The following is a 17,615-nucleotide window of genomic DNA, read 5'->3' as shown; positions in this document are numbered from 1 at the left end:
GAAGATTATTTTTGCCTTGTGGGAGAGCAGAGAGAGGTGAGCAGGTGCCAGGATAAAGTGCAGATGGATAAAGTGTGTCAGCTGGCTTCAAAACAAGGTTGGGCATGAATTCCAATCACCATGGAAGTAGAGTCCGGCAGCCACTCCATGTCCATCAGAGACACTGAGAGCCTACAGCCAGCCAGCAGCCACTTTCCCTTTCCCACACTGGCAATTGAAGGATAATGTAAGCCTATGCATTGGTAGCACTCCAGAGCAGCAGACAGCAGTGTTGAACTGAGAGTAAGCAGGATGCCACCTAGCAACAGAAGCCAGCTAACTCCAAGGTGGCTAAATGGTGGCTAAAGAGATACTTTTAAGAGTACAAAAAAAAACTGCAGATGGGATAATATAATGTATGTGGGGAATATATGCAGAGAGAAACAGGGTTTTATGCTAAGAATTAAATGGCAAACTAAGAAGTAAATAAGTACAAGTGGTTCTTGACCCCAGTTCGGACCAGAATTTCCATTGCTAAGCAAGATGGTTGTTAAGTGAGTCCCACCTAATTTTACCACCTTTTGGCCATGATTGTGGTTAAATGCATCATGCAGTCAGTAAGCGAATCCAGCTTCTTCCATTGACTTTGCTTGTCAGAAGCCAGTTGGGATGGTTGCAAATAGCAATCATATCAACTTGGAATGGTGCAGCTGTCATAAATACATGCCCAAAGTTTGATCACATGACCACAGAGATGCTGTAACTGTCATAAGTGCAAGGATCGGTCATAAGTCTCTCTTCAGCACTGTTGTAACTTTAAATAGTCACTAAAAATGGTTCTAAGTCAAGGGCTAACTGTACCATAACGATAATGAGCATTATTGTGTAAAGCTTATTGTATAATATAGGGGTGTCAAACTGCCAGCCTGTGGGCTGGATGCGTCATGCCGAAACTGCGCCCACCCCATTGCCAGCAATGGCAAAAAAGTTGCAGTACGTTGCGACACGTCATGTGATGTTGCGAGTTTGACACCCCTGGTATAACATAACAAGATAACACTACACTTTTTTTTAATGTGCACTTTTTTCTAAAGTCCTCACAAATCCAACCAACATAATAGCAGCACTTGCTACTATATGATACTTAGAGTACACTATCTGCTTGTTGAAAATAATACTTTGATATACAATGATATCCAATAATAATTGGAGTATAATGATACTTGGAGTACAATATCTGTTTGTTGAAAATTCATGGATGAATATAGTGTAGCAATCATGTATTATTGAAAATCACTCTCCCTAATTCAAATGGCTATAGTTTCACTGGTTTGGGCTACCATTATTCCTTGCGTGAACCAAAGCAACATGCCTACCTCATTGTCTTGTTCAGCAGCTTCTTAAAATGAAAATAAGATTCCCTTTGGCGAAAAGGTAATGACTCTCTTGAACTGAATTCAGTTCTTGGCGATTTAGCAGACACAGTATAGTTGAAGTATACATTACAAATCAAGGCATTATGGTGATAATATGGTCTTTTTTAAAAAAATAATTTTATCTTCTCCCCCCCCCCCTCCTTGCTGTGCAGGTTTCTTGTTCCAATCTCAAGTGTCATTTGCAATGATATTGCTGCTTATATATTTGGATTCTTCTTTGGCAGAACACCATTAATTAAGGTAAATGAGTAAAAATACATAGTTTGAAATATGCACATTGATTACAAGATAGTTCAGAGAAATTTTTTAAACACTTCCAGTATTTTCTCACATTGCTTTATATCTGAGCGACATTTCCTCATCCAGTCTATGTAGAAACCATGTCTGGTTTTGAAAAATACTTTATTATTTGAGAGGCATCCCTTATAAAGTTTTTTTAGAAATTCGTCAGAATTGGTAAGAGACATAAAGGGTGTTTTTTTGTCAGTGAAAGTGCAAAATAAAATAGTTTGTGCTTGCATTTCTAACACTATAATCTTAGTTTAACAATCTAATATACAGTACTTTCATATTAGCTGGATAACACAATCTTCTGATTGTTACAATTCTACTGGATTGTAAATTGCTTGATTTATTCTATTCCTAGTTATTTTCTATGCCTGATTGTTTCATATTACAGTGACACAAAGTGGAAATAGAGTTGCTGCAGTGAGATTATGGTTGTGTATAAAAATACTAATTTTTATAGTTGATCTGGATATGTATATTATAAAAAATATAAGCATCCTTATTTCTTACTGATATTACCACCATTCCATACCAAATTATGATTGCTAGAAAAGTAAATCTTATTACCCTCCTGGAAATACCATTACTCAAATCAGACAGTATAGTGATGCTCAACAGTTTGTGAACCCTTTTGAATTTACAATATTTTGACATAAATACAACCTAAAATGTGATTTATTCTCTACACAAGTCCTAAAACTAGATAAATTAACCAAACAAATGAAAAACATTAGACTTGGGGTTTTTAATGATTTAGGAAAATGATCCAAAGCTATATATTTGCATGTGGCAAAGGTATGTATACCTTTGTTTTCAGTAATTCTGTGCCCACCTGGGCATCAATAACTTCAACTGAACATTTCCAGTTCAGTATTAGCTTTGAGAAATTTTAGCCAGCCCAAAACATTAACTTTCTTCCTTCGTTGTCTGATTTCTGAGTTTTGGGTCATAGTCTTAACTTTCTTTTGAGCTTCAGTTCATGGAAAGATACCCTACCATTTTCCTGTAAAATTAGCTGGTACAATTTAGAATTCAAAATTCCAACAATGATGGCAAGCCATCCTAGCCTGGAGGCAGCAAAGCAGGCCGGAACTATGATACTGCCACCACCATATTTCACAGATGGGATAAGGTTCTTATACTGAAATACGGTGTTTGTCTTTCACCGAACATAATGCTTTTCATTCAAGGCAAAAAGTTCTATTTTGGTCTCCTCTGTTCAAAGAACATTCTTCCATTCTGGCTTATCCATGTGATCATTCACAAACTGTAGATGGCCAGCAATGCTGTTTTTGAAATGTAGTTTTCTTTTTGCAACCCCATCATGCACAACATTGTTCTTCTTTTCTTTTCTTTTTAAAATAGTTTTATTGGTTTTTCAGTTAAAATCTACATATTTAGAAAGCATCATGATGACTGGGTAATCAGATTCAGTAACAGAGTTTTCAGTACATAATTCAGGTTACATTATCAAAACATCCTTCTCAATTTCCCTTAACATTTCATACAACCAGTTTAAACTAATAAATTTCTAGAAATAGCATGGTCAGTTGAAAAATTTGTCAATTCAATTTCATTGAAATATATCTGTGTCCTGATATTAAAGTTTACCTAATTTTAATTTTAATTATTCGTATTTAGCCTTTAACATCCCAAATAATATTCACAGGCCAGTTCTATTCACATTCTAGTTCTATCTCATAAACATTTTCAATTTTAGATCCTGATAGATCACTGATTACTAAAAGGATAACCTTTAATGGTTCTCTCACTTTTTTAATCTAACACTGACTTTCTTTTTTTGCTAATCAGGTTTCCAGACCAAGGCCTTTGAATTGCCAGATAGGTCTCCCTTTGCTCCAATACGTATTATTTGAATTGAAGGAGGCCATCTAGCCATCAGTGATCCACAAAAACCAAACCATTGTAATCATTATGTTGTTGCCCTGTTAGTTCTAGTCTCTGTATTTGCTCTGAAAACTTTTTCTTCAGTTCGGTCTGGATTCCTCTTCCATCTGGGTTCATCTGCTTTAAGTAGAGAGTCTTATCCAATCTTGTAATTAATGCTTGGCTATCCAGGCTTTCAGGAAACTGTCTTTGTTGATCCTCCACGTCCTCTATGTTAGCATCACTTTCTTGCACATAGTATACTTCTAAAGTTATAGGCTCTTTTGATGGAGTCAAAAGTTGAGTATTAATTTTTCCCATAGTTTGTTGTTGGTCCTTAAGGTTATTTGCCATTGATTGTTCCTTGTACTTTTAGAGTTGTCGGTTCTTTGGATAGTTGTTGCTTATATTCCTCTGTCTCAATAGTAATATCTTCCAATTTTGTTATATTCTGAAGTGTAAATTCTTTAGTTGCAGTCTGGGTTTCAATTTGTGACTTAAGGTTGGCATGTAAATTATCAAATCTGGAGATAGACATCTCAGTGACTCTGTAGATTGTTTCAAGTATAAGGTTATAGTCAAGCGAGGTTTGTGGCTGATCCTTCTCCATTTTGTAATAATTATAAATAGTCCTTGGTGGAGGCAATTTTTCAAACAAAAATCAGTAAGAGTCCACCTCCACAAGTCTAAGCCAAATTCATCTCCAGCTGTTTCAGGTTTTTATCTTAATGCCAAGGTCACTCCAAAATGTTTGTCAGTAGTATTCACTAGATATCCCCAGAGTACTTCAAATCCTTTTCAGACAGTATCTTTTTATTTATTTCTTTTTTGTCCCCTTTTTTAGACTAATAGGTAGAATAGTCCATTTCTGTAAATATAGGAACTTTGGGCCAAAAGTAGAAAGGCAGTAAGTCCAATAAATCAGTATAATTTAGTAGAAGGCTTTTTCTTTTCTCTCCCAGTGTAGACAAAGGCCGCTCTTAAGGAGGGTGGGGAAAAAAATCCCCTCCCTCTCTCCTCACAGGGCGAAGCAAATTCGAGAAGCTTTTGGCAGGGAAAGTAGACAATTAGGAAAACAAGAAGGCAATTCTCACCCAGTTTTCAAGTGCTTTGTTGTGCTTTTGGCTTTGGCAGGAAACGGCTAAATGATGGGCCATGGGAGTGGCCGATCCTTTCTTCTTCGGTGCGGAGAGTAGCTCCAAGCCGACGGGAGGGCTTCCGCCCTTCTACCGCCGACTGGAGAGACCTCTCCCCCGCTCATCGCCCCTCCAGGGTGACTTTTGACCCCTTTACAGGGGCCCCCTGATGAAGAAATCCAGGTGACACGAGGAGCGATTCCCTCGCACGTCTGGCTGCACCCAAAAAACGAAACCGGAAGCCACTTATGACACACCATTGTTCTTTAGTGTTCTACTGATGGTGCTGTCATAAGCGCCAATGTTTGCCAATGTAAGAGAGGCCTTTAATTCCTTAGATGTTATTATCCTGGTTTTTTTTGAGACCTTCCAGATTATTTACATGCCTTATTTTGGGGGTGATCTTGGTGGGTCAAACACTCCTGAGGAGGAAAATAGTAAAGTTGGATTGCCTCCGTTGTACATATACTGGCTGACAGAACACAGGTAGAGTCCGAACTCTGGATACAGTTTTGTAAATTTCTCTAGCTAGTGAACCTCACGATGTTTTTCAAAGACCCTCAGAAATCTCCTTTGTTTTTAAGCCACGATATACTTCCACAAACCTGTGTGGTAACAACCTTATTTTGATAGAGACTACTCAGAATTCTGTTCTTTAAATAAAGCAGGACCTCTCACATTCACACTTGATTATTATCCCATTGATTGAAACACCTAACTTTAATTTCCTCTTCAAATGAACTGATAATTCTAGAGATTCACATACTTTTGCCACATACCGTTATATAGCTTTGGATCATTTTTCTCAAATTAATAAATGTAATGCTTTTGAATCATTTATTTAACTGTATTCTCTTTACCTAGTTTTAGAACTTGTGTGGAGAAGAGGTCAGGTTTTAGGTTATACTGACAATTTAAAAGTGTTCACAAGCTTTTAAGCACCACTATATATTCTTATTTAGTGTGCTGAGGCACCTGTTTGATAATGTCAGCAATTACATTGCTAATAGGATGTATTTCTTTCATCCATCTTCTTAAAGGTTTTTTTTAACGTGGATATGTAAAAACTAAGGATTCTAATTTGTTTTATAGATATTACATACTATTTTATTTATTTATTACATTTCTGTGCTGCCCATCTCACTGTCAAGTGACTCTGGGCAGGTTAGAATATCATAAAAAGAGGAATATAAAACAGTAAAACAATATGACATCAAACATTAAAAGTTATTTAAAAAATGGATAAACTAGGGGCCAATACACAAGCAAGATGGAGATGAGATCTATTGAAAGATAGTATAGGACAGACATGTCAAACACAAGGCCCGGGGGCCAGATCCGGCCGACAAAGTGGTTTCATGCGGCCCGCGAAGCCATCCTGGAAACAGTGAGGGAACGGCCCCCACTGCCTTGGCCCTGGCCCAGAGACCCTCCTCCTGCCAGAGACCCTCAGATCTGTCCCACTCCTGCCCAGGCCCCCATAGGCACCCTTGATGCAAACGATGTAGAGCTGGCCACGCCCACCCAGTAGGCCATATGCACTCTAGCCACGCCCACCCTGGCCATACCCACCCAGCCCCCTGAGGGCAACCGCAATGCTGATGCGGCCCTCAATGAAATTGAGTTTGACACCCCTGGTATAGGAGATGACCAGGCTATGCCTGAGGCAGGGGTCAAATGTGTCATAAGTCTTGACTCTCTTTGTACCCACTAGAGTTCAGCCCACCTTGAATTCTGTTCACTCTTACCTGCCACAAACTTGCTTTGACTGTTAGTAGTTCAGATTTCTTATAGGGAGCTTACAATAAACGTATATATTTTTTTTAACTGCCTGGACTCCTGATTTCCTGCACTTGACAGATTGTTCCATCTTTCATGGAATAAGTGACCTTTTTTGTGTAACTGTGTCTCAGTTTTCATGTTGTTTGGAAGGAAGCTGGGCAAAAATAAATGAATCATCATTTTGTAGAGTAGCAGTATGTTTGCCAGAAGAGAAAAGAGTCTTGTGCCACATGCTACTTTTTAATTTCTTATTTTCTCTCTCTAATTAGCTTTCTCCCAAAAAGACCTGGGAAGGTTTCATTGGTGGCTTCTTTATCACAGTCATATTTGGATTTATTGTGAGTGGATGCAGTATCTTCTTTATTATTGTTGCATTATTTGGTGCTGGTATTGAAATTGGAATGAAGGACTAGAATTGCAGCTAATCTGTAGCCTTTAAGCATTAAACAGTAAGTTAAAACCTAATGCTCTATTCTTATTGAAGTTTTTGGGTGGCAGATACTACAATGGTTGGTTATTAATATGCTATGTATATTAGTAACCCTCTGTAACCACCATAATAAAAATCATTGTGGGAACTGAGAAGTAACTCACATCCAGCTGAACAATATGTACATTATTTCTAGATTTTTTTTAAAGACATGGCTCTCAGATGAGTATTGTGAATATAAATAAGATGTATTATGGTAAACTGTTATCCAATGTAACTATTAGACGTTTCATTAAGATAAGTAAAACTTATAACAGATTCAAAACCCTGCACTGCAGGGACATTTAAAAAAAGCAGGCTGCAATATAGTAAAGACATTGAAATAATCTTACAAATGTAAGGACCTTGTGTAATTCAAAACAGTTTCGTAGCCAGTGGATCACTGCTGAAGCAGCTTTAGCTTTGCCAGCAACCCTAATTATTTTTACTAATTGGCCTCAAGTCAGAAACCAAAAGTTTTATCTTAAGCACATCGTTGGGATTATTACTTATACACTGCTCTGCAATGATAGCATTTTTCAGTAGTAACATAATTCAGTATAATTTATAACTGGATGACATGCATTGAGAGATCTTTAATATTGTTCTTGATATTGCCAAAGGGAGTTCTGCAGCCATAAATAGGGATAAGGAAGAACAGCTGGTTTTGAATAATAAACTGAATCCATCAGGTGTTCTTGCTGTTCTCCTGGGTGGCTCATGGAATAAGATTTATGTTGTCCTAATTGTACAGAGGACAATGTGAGATAGTGGGCGATTTCCCTTGGTTGCAAGATTTATAGACATTCTACCTAATATAAATCCTAAAAGGACAGATACTTTTAAGAATTGACTTAGAGGTAGACAAGGCCTCTTCTTAGTCTGTACAGCTAGCATTCAATATTGCAAACGTGTGGGCATTTTGTTTAATTTTGGTAATAGTTTGGTAATAATAGTTCAGTAATGGTTTGGTAAAAATTAAAAGTTATCAAGAGTTAAGTTTAGCCGGCCTAGCCTAGCCAAGTTATGTCTCTTCCTCCCAAGCTTTTTTTCCAGCCACCATTTACCTAATTACAGAGGATATAGAGACTTGGTGGAGGACTGGAGAAGTTCACAATCACACCCCAACTCTACAGCAAGCCCTTAATCAGCAACATCTAAGGATATCTATTGTCCTTTTTCAGGTTGCTCATCTTCTGGCACAATACCAATACTTTGTATGTCCTGTGGAATACAACAGCGAAACGAACAGGTTTGTCACAGAATGCGAACCATCCGAACTGTTCCAGCTAAAGAAGTACTCCTTGCCCTCATTGCTTCAAGTTGTTCTGAGAAAGGTATGTAAAGCTAAACCCTTGAAAGAAAATCTGGATCTTAAGCATTTAGCTACAAAAAGGGCTAAAGCTGGGGTATCAAGCTCGCAGTGTCACGTGATGTGTCGTGACGTATCGCAACTTTTTTTTGCCATTGCCGGAAATGGGGTGGGCCCGGTTGCATCCGGCCCATAGGCTGGCAGTTTGACAACCCTGGGCTAAAGAATCCAAAATGCCCAGCTCTCCTTCCGGCGAGCTTGTTAGAACAAATAAAACGATGTTAGGAACAAGCACTTCACCATATTTCCCACAGGTACAAGAATATTATCACATAGAAAATCACTGCTAAGTTTTTCTTTTGTGAAGAAAAAGGCAGTAGCTCAGGGGGTAAAGACGCTGAGCTTCTCAGCTGGAAAGCTAACAATCCAGGTTCGAGACCCGAGTGCTGTGCAACAGGTTGAGCGCCTGTTATTCCTGCCCACTTAGCCGTTATAAAGCATGCAAATGTGAGTAGATAAACAGGTACCACTTCAGCGGGAAAGTAACAGCGTTCTATGTGCCTCAGCATTCAGTCCTGGCCACCTGACCATGGAAGTATCTTTGGACAATGCTGGCGCTCTCGGCTAAGAAACAAGACATGAGCACTGCTCCCTAGAGTTGGACATGACTGAACAAGAGAAACCTTTACTTTTAGTTTTTTCTTTTTCTTTTATGACACTCCTTGGCAGAGGTTTAGAACCTCATTTGACCCACTACGGCAGAAAGAAAGGTCCATTTTGCACTTTGATAGCAAGATGTGAAACAAACCTATTCTGTGGATTGTCCTCTGGGTTTAAGAAGGACTTTCTACCACCTTGAGAACTTTCTTGCAGCCAGAATGCCCAATTATGTGCCTTTCATTTAAATAACAAGAGTATAATTCTGGTACAAGTCTCTGATTATACCCGTCTTTCTTTTGCTGGACAGAGCTTCAGTTATTTTGCTTGCTTCTATACCTGGATAGATTAACTTGATGACGCTGATGCTGATGAGGAAAGAACTAATCATTCAGCAACATGGCTTGGGTGAAATCATATTTCTTCTGGCCTAAGCTAAGAGGATTCATTTACCCTTTTCATAACAGAAAAGGATCGTGTGAACTTCTGTGGATGATACATCTCCAACCTTTACTTCAACTTTTACTTTGGCTGCCAGGGGTATTTCCTGTTTGTACAATTAAGTTGTCAGTTTTGCTTGAAATCTTTTTAATATGCTAAATTTAGGACTAATTTTCCCTGTGTTAATGTCAAATAAATGCTGATTAAAAATTAACACTTATGTCTTATTGCAGGAAACCGTGACGATGTATCCATTCCAGATGCACAGCTTTGCATTGTCAATATTTGCATCTTTACTTGGGCCATTTGGAGGGTTTTTTGCTAGTGGATTCAAAAGAGCTTTCAAAATCAAAGTGAGTACATAACCTACATTGGCTTTTTGCAAGTACACATTTTTTTAAAAAAATGTTTCTTCAGTTGCTAAAGATAATAAACTATTATTAATTGACTACTGCAGTGATAGTTAATTTTCAACTCATTAGTTTAAAAGATAGCAACAATGAAACCTCATAATGTTTAATGACTTAGAAGGGGAAAGAGATGTCTCATATTCACAAAAGTCCGTTCAATACCAAAACATGCAAACATAGCAATTTATGTTATTTGGGTAATGAGATCATTATGCAAGTTAAGCCACTTGTATCAATTTATGCCTTTTGTGTGATGGCCTCATTATGCAAATGGCATAATTTGATACAAAATAATCATTTGCATAAAAACATTATGCAAATAGCACAAGTCAATCCAAAATAATGTCATCTGTATGTCATTATGCAAATGACAACATTGCTACAAAATATGTAATTTCCATAATGACATCAGCATCACACACTTTTGCAAATTACTCATTGGAATTCTATGCATTGTCCATTCTACTGAGATCTGCCAGATCAGAGTTTCACTGCGAATAACGTTCAGTTGGCTGACAGTCCTACTAAACGGTTCTAACTGTACTCAAATACTTAATATAAGGACCTCCTTTTCTCTTTAAGGATTTTGCTGATACTATTCCTGGCCACGGTGGAATAATGGATCGTTTTGATTGTCAGTACTTGATGGCTACTTTTGTACATGTCTACATTACCAGTTTCATAAGGTAAGTTTCTGCAAGTTGTCATTGTAGAGTTTCTTGGGAAAAATACAAATGCTTTTGTTATCAGCCTTGTCTCAAATGCTGGGCTGTGTCAAGAGCAAAGAAGCTAATTAAACCATTCCTTTGGACTCCAAAATGGGTGAAACAGCTGCACGTAGTTCTCCAGCACCTCATTTTTGCACCCACGTTTTCTGAGAATGGGGTGCTGAAGCCCAATCAAATGGGGCTCATTTTTTGGAGAAAGCCCTCTGGGAAGCAAACTGTTTAATTCTGATCTATAACCCCCAACACCAGAAAACCTGAAAAATAACCTGAAATTAGGCTGGTTAATTTCAGCCATTTTTTCAGAAAAAACTGGCAATGTGATTGGCAATGGAAATGGTTTGTCTTCCAGAGACTAACCATAGCCGTTTCCAATCTTCCGAATCAGCTGCCTGCCTGCTTCCTGACAACCTGGTAGTGTCGTGTTGCCCCACTGTGGGAGCTGTATTGTTGCCAAGTGTGTTCTGACTACTGTTTGCTAAAAGGGCTGGTATAGCTTTATAATTGGCCCTGTCGATTCTTCTCATCCTCAAAGGTTACTCACTTTCTGCTCTTAAAAATAATAATACCTTAAACATTTCAGCTAAAATAAAAATATATCACAACAAGCAGTCTTTTTAGAGGAATGGAACGAGACTGTTTAATTTTGCTAAGGAAAGCTCAGCATTATTTTTGCAAAAGATGCTGCATCAGACTTTTATGAGTTCCTGAATGTGTCAGCAATTTTAAACTGAAGGCCCAGTAGTGTTTGCCTATAAAATGATATCTAAGTAAGGCACAGAGAGGATGTATTGTTTCTGTGTTCAGCAGCAGGCTAAAAATAGAAAGCGTAGACAAGGGTGTAGCAGTGCAAGCAATTTCTTCATTTCATAGAATTTTGTATTGCCTTTAAATAAATAAGGAAGCATTGCCATGGTGTATAATTAGAATCACTTACACTTGTCTTGAACATTGTGTAAAATACAGGTAGTCCTCGAGTTATGACCACAATTGAGCCCAACATTTACGTTGCTAAGTGAAACATTTGTTAAGTGAGTTTGCCCCATTTTTAGGACATTTTTGCCACAGTTGTTAAGCGAATCACTGCATTTGTTAAATTGCTAACAGTTGCTAAGGGCATCTGGACTCCCCATTGACTTTGCTGATCAGAAGGTTGCAAAAGCTGGGTCACATGACCCCGGGACACTGCAACCGTCATAAATGTGAACCACTTGCCAAGCACCTGAATTTTTATCCCGTGACCCCGGGGCTGCTGTAACGGTCGTAAGTGTGAAAAACCGGTCAGTCCCTTTTTTCAGCGCCGTTGTAACTTTGAACGGTCACTAAATGAATTGTTGTAAAACTCCTGGGTCCCACTTGTTATCTTCCTTACCCTCTAAAATCACTGTTCCCATGGCATTTGAAACAGGGAAGCAAAGCAGCGGTGAATTAGGGCTTCATCTGAGCAGAGACGAGGAATTCGGAGCTCTGATGGCAAAGCAGTGCTGCTTGCATCCCCTCACGCGGCATCTGCATTAGTGCTTGGTCAGCCATGCAAGAGAAGTCAGCCATTTGTGCTTTAGATGGCAAATTCTCTAGTTCTCTAATGGCGAATTCCCTGCCAGCTACTTATAATGGGAAAGCAGGCTTGCTGTTGTTAGAGGAAGCACTTTGTGTTCCTAAGTAAGGATTACAAAAGCGAGTTTTGTAATCTAAACCGAAAGACTTCTTGAAAGGAAGTAGTCAGAAAAGCCTAATGCTCAGCTAATTCTATCTATCTCGCCAGGAGTATAGTCAAGAGGAGAGCTCTCATGGACGCATGCTAGAAAACAAAAGCCGGAAGGAAGAGAACCCTGAGATTAACAATCAAATAAACAAGGAGCAGGAAGGATTAGATTGACAGATGAAATGCAGGACTTACTGTTAGCATATTGTCTCCCCCCCCCCCCCCGCCCCGCTAGGTTACGAAGTGCTAAGAGGCAGCATGTGCAAAATCACATCTTCAGCAAGGAGGATCCGTTGAAATTTGCCTTTTTTTGCTTCTGTCCCTCGCAAAACTGTTGCAGTGCTTATTTTGCTTCCAGTGCACACTGCTTAGGAAAAAAAAACGTTGAACAAAAATTACTGAATGAAAAGCCCAGGCCACCTCACAGCTAGATTTTGCAATGCACTCTACATGGGGCTATTCTTGAAGACTACTCGAAAGGTTCAATTGGTTCAGAATGTACCAGTACAGGCAGTGTTCAGGAACAGAGAGCATTACCACCTCCACTTACCAGACAACCCCCCCCCCCACAGGCTGCTAGTTGCTTCTGGGTGCAACTCAGAATTCTGGTTGATGGCTATAAAGCCCTACGTGGCATAGGGGTCAGCTGCCTGAGGGATCCTAGTAACTACCTGGTGGCTTTGATCCAACAGAGTTGCTGCGCTCTGGATCTCTTCAATTTAAAAGTGCCGTCTCTTGGGACTCCAGAAGCACAGTCTCTGCGTTTACAGCAGCTGCCCTCCGGAATGAGGTTCCCAAGATCCTCCTGGTCTTTGGGGAGGCTTTGAAGACCAGATTCTTCATCGGGCCTTTGGCAAGAAAGGGGGATGGATCCATCGGAGGAAGGGGCGTGTTTTGCTGCTGCCTAGTTTTGCCATCTTTGCATTTGGGGGTTTTCTTCTTTTTTTAAAAAAATTGCTGTATTGTTTTTATAATCGATATACAAATTAAACGAAAGAAAATAGAAAAGGGGCACTGCAGATTGAAATGTTGTCTTTCTTAAATGTAATCCCCAGAGGTCCGAATCCCAGCAAGTTGCTGAAACAACTCTTGGTACTCCAGCCAGAGGAGCAATTAAACATTTATAAAACTTTGAAATCGCACCTCATTGAGAAAGGGTTCCTCCAGCCATCCTTGAGGGGATAGGAGGACTGAACGGTGGACTACCGAGGGGAGCCCAGCTGGGACTGCAGTTCTGCTTCTGTGGCGAGAGAGGTGTGTGGGAATCAAGCCAGCCTGTGTCCAAAGATATGACTGTTTATGGAGAATACTGTGAACACCCAGGATGCCACGCAAGATTTTTAAGTTTCTTTTTAACAACAACTGCATGTTTTTGCAATAATTTATATTCTTGGAATTAATGGAATGAGACTTCTTGCTTTGGTCTTAACTGTTCTGTTCTGAGCAACGATGCACATGCTCCTAGTAAATAAAAGTTAAAGAAACAATTAGGGTGTGCAATTTATATATAAACACCCCCCCCCCTCATTTAGTGCAATGACATTAATGGCACCAGCTCAGTGAATGGCATTCTGTAGTACAGGGTTGGTATCTCAAGTTATTTGATAATATAACTTAAGTAATAACCGAATGGCAATAGGAGCTGTTTTGCTATATTGCTTCCTTTTCCCCATCCCTGCCAAAGCAGAGAAAGGGGCAAATTTGTATCTTTTTTGAGTTTCTCAGGTTGACTGTGTTCGTAATAATAATTGAAAAGGAGAAAAAAAACCACTGGGTATGTATTGGGGAGAGAGGAGTCGAGTACAAGCTTTTAGGCTATCTTTTCTGTGGGAGTTGAAGTGACGATTGGATACTCAACTGGATTAGAGGGCTCTAGTTAACCTGAGGGGTGGCCTGCATTTTCCCAAGCAAGTTCCATTCAAAGCTTTTAGGCTCCAAGAAACGTGCCTCAAAAAGTTCAGGTGTGTTAAGCTGAATTGTTCTGTGTCTTTTATGGTAAGCGCAGTAGAAGTGCTCTTCGGCAATTAGAATGTTTCCAGGAAGCACAGAGGCTTCGTTCAATGTGGTTTTCTACTTCTATGGAATGATTTGTGTTCCCAACATCTTAACCTGCAAGCACAAGTCACCTGCTCTGTCTGAAGAACAGCACTGAGATGTGCTCAGTTTCATTCAAACTTTTCTGGAACCTTGCCTAAGCTGTCACATTTTAAAGAGTTCATTAACTTCTTTAGTTCTTCCGCACGATTTCTTTTTATCATGTCATAATCCAGACATGTCAAACACAAGGCCCGGGGGCCGGATCCGGCCCGCGAAGTGGTTTCATGCGGCCCGCGAAAGCCATCCTGGAAACAGTGAGGGAATGGCCCCCACTGCCTTGGCCCTGGCCCAGAGACCCTCCTCTTGCCAGAGACCCTCAGATCTGTCCCACTCCTGCCCAGGCCCCCATAGGCACCCTTGAGGAGAACGATGTAGAGCTGGCCACGCCCACCCAGTAGGCCATACGCACTCTAGCCACGCCCACCCAGTAGGCCACGCCCACCCTGGCCATGCCCACCCGGCCCCCTGAGGGCAACCGCAATGCTGATGCGGCCCTCAATGAAATTGAGTTTGACACCCCTGTCATAATCCAAAAAAACTTATTTTTAAATTCAACAACAGTAAGTGGGAAGCCAAAAACCATGGGATGAATGTGACTGACTAAATAGGATTTAAGGTATTACGGCTGCAAGCCTTTACAGACTTCCTTGCTATGCAAATGAAGGGAGCAGCACAACGGCTCAGTTCATTTAATTGGATTGGGCAAGATAACTTCTAGAGGAATTTAATTTTCTTTGCGGTGAGCATTCAAGGCTTCTTATTTTGGTAGGATTTTAAGGCAACCAGCTTAAGCCCTGTTTTTGTCCTGTTTGGCTTACCTTTTCAAAGCGGTTTTGTGGAATCGACTATCGGTCTTTGACTTCCAAAATAATGAAGCCTGTGTGTTTGATTTTCAGCAATAGTAAGATTACTCTGGACAAGGCTAAAATCCAATAGATTCAGACTAAATGTTATCAACCAAAACTGCTGTAAATGAGGAATATTGCCAATATTTAAACCCTGGGGATTCCTTGTAATCTTGTCTTTAGTAATAGGGAAGCAGCAGTAGCGTTTGTCCTGTCTGTATTGCTCCATTATTAGCAAAAGCTATAATAAAAGGTTATAATAAAAGCAGGATTTTTTCCTTCAGCCATTGTCTTTGGCCCTCCTAGTACTTGCAGCAGCTGAGATGGTTTTGGCTAACCTAAAGAGGCCCTAAGGCTGGGTTCAGATTCTTTTCTTGAACATCCAAAGACACATTTGCCGTACCGAGAAATTTGTATGGAACCGGGGTTCTCTGAATATGTGCATTGTTCAGTCCCCTTACACCCACTCTTTTTTCTCTTTCTTTTCAATTGTGATGGTTGTAAAGTCAGGCGCCATACTGGTGTAGAAGAGCCAATCCTTGTAGTCACACTATAAGGTAGATCACCAGATTTGCTGAGACTGCTTACGCCTTTGGGATGAGGCTGCAGCTACTCGTAGCTGAAACCTGTCTGGGTAGGTGCCATTTCTTCAGGTGGCACAAAATAGTTGTTTGGTAGGAATTACACAGAATGAATCCCGCGGTTGGCATTCCATGCCCTCCTTTAGGTTCAGCAAGGTGGGGGTAGAAGAAGGAAGAAGGCGTAGATGAAACATTAGATTTCTAAAATGATACTACCAACTTTCACCCTAACCAAGAGGATATAAAGCCCAGTGGAACTGGCCATTTAAGGAGAAAAGCAGGGTGAAAAAGACCATACCTATAACAGAGATGCTGGCATCGGGTTAAAGATTAGTTAGGAATATTTGCACTGAACACGCTAGTCATTGTATGTCTGTAAAAAAATTAAGACTTTTAAATAAAAAAAAATTTCTTTAGAAAACATGCTACTTATTCCATCTTGATGGTGAATCCTAAAAATATGTAAAGTTCAGTTTTAATATAAAATTGTAATTTGGGGGTTAATGTTTGTGTAAGTTTTAAATATTTTTTTAATTTAAATTAGTTTGTATTTAAGCAACTGAATGCAAATGAATTAAAGCAGTCGGCTTTGTTTGCACTAATAAGGGACACCACTGTATAATGCTGCTATTCCTTCAACTGAAAAAGCCTTCCTGATCATGTTAGTTGTGCTTCAGCATCATTCTATGTCTAGGATAATCTTTTAAATAAAACACTTTTGGGTGACAATGTAAGAATAACCTAACAAATTGCTACAAAAATATTTCAAAAGATGTTTATATATGTACTCAAACATATATAAGAAGCAGTGCCAATAAGCCATTCACAAAGAGTGAGTTTCGCTTTGTAGGTTTAGTTTAGTGAAAGCAACTGGAAAATGTCCGAATTGTATTGGCTGAATTAGAATGTGTACTGGATGTCTTTTTAAGAATACAACTCTGCTTTAGGTTTTCCTTTCCGTTATATACAATAGTGGTTTTCAGCAACCTCTATTCTAACAGTGTAATCCAAAGGAAACTCTTCGCTTATATCTGCCTTTAATTTGCACTTGTTCAGTAAAACACTTCCACTTGCTTAGCAAAATTGTGCATACTTGTAAATGTTTGAACATTGAGATGTGTTTTGACTATTTTGTAGAACTGAGCTGGAGATAATAAAGCTCTGCGGGGGAAAAAAAAACAGCATTGTGAGGTTTCTGTGTGTGTGTAAAGTATTTACAGATTGCACTTAATTTGTAAGTTCTGCTTGAATTCCTCAAGCAGCTAACTGATGCTTCTATTAGGTTACTAATAAATCAATGGAAACGTGATTTTTTTTTGAATCCAGTTTTGATATTTAATGGCCAGGAACACACAATATAAACTTGGTTAGCAATTACTGTGTTTACTTATGTTCCCAAATAAATGGTATTTTGAAGTAATGGTCTAATTCAGTGGTGGTGAACCTTTTAGAGACCGAGTGCCCAAGCCGCAACCCCAAACCCACTTTATCACAAAGTGCCAAGACCGCATCAGCATTCTGGTGTCCTCGGGGGGTGGGTGGGCAGGGAGGCAGCTCTGAGTGCCTCTGCGGGGGCGCAAAAATGGGCCACCGTGCTGCAAGGCGCAAAAATGGCCACCGCCGCACCGCTGGATGCAGATATAAGGCACTGAACCACGCAAGAATGGGGCAGGGCTAGTATCATGCAGGCACTAGCCCTGCCCCATTTGTAGTGCATGCACGCTCGTGGCCCCATGCACGCATGCATGCATGTAAAATGCTTCCCCCTCCCTTTTCTTCCAGTCCACCAATCAACAATTGTTGGTGATCTGTGCTCTACCACCTCTACTCGAGTCGGCCGCTTTGCCTCCATTGTGCTGAGTGGG

General features: G+C 39.8%; 1 protein-coding gene across 2 annotated transcripts in view; it reads left to right on the top strand.

The window, feature by feature from the left end:
* Positions 1–17,161, top strand: part of CDS1 (CDP-diacylglycerol synthase 1) — a 31,425-nt gene extending 14,264 nt beyond the window's left edge. For both annotated transcript variants that reach the window (XM_083367608.1, XM_083367607.1), the window contains 6 exons: positions 1,568–1,655; positions 6,778–6,846; positions 8,162–8,314; positions 9,621–9,740; positions 10,380–10,483; positions 13,283–17,161. In XM_083367608.1, coding sequence (XP_083223734.1) covers positions 1,568–1,655; positions 6,778–6,846; positions 8,162–8,314; positions 9,621–9,740; positions 10,380–10,483; positions 13,283–13,412 — 664 coding nt within the window. In that variant the 3' untranslated portion in view covers positions 13,413–17,161. The remainder of the gene's footprint in view (positions 1–1,567; positions 1,656–6,777; positions 6,847–8,161; positions 8,315–9,620; positions 9,741–10,379; positions 10,484–13,282) is intronic.
* Positions 17,162–17,615: the final 454 nt, after the last annotated feature.

The sequence above is a fragment of the Vipera ursinii genome (assembly GCF_947247035.1).
Source record: "Vipera ursinii genome assembly, chromosome: 7".
Lineage (NCBI taxonomy): Eukaryota > Metazoa > Chordata > Lepidosauria > Squamata > Viperidae > Vipera > Vipera ursinii.
This window is presented reverse-complemented; position numbering and strand designations above follow the sequence as displayed.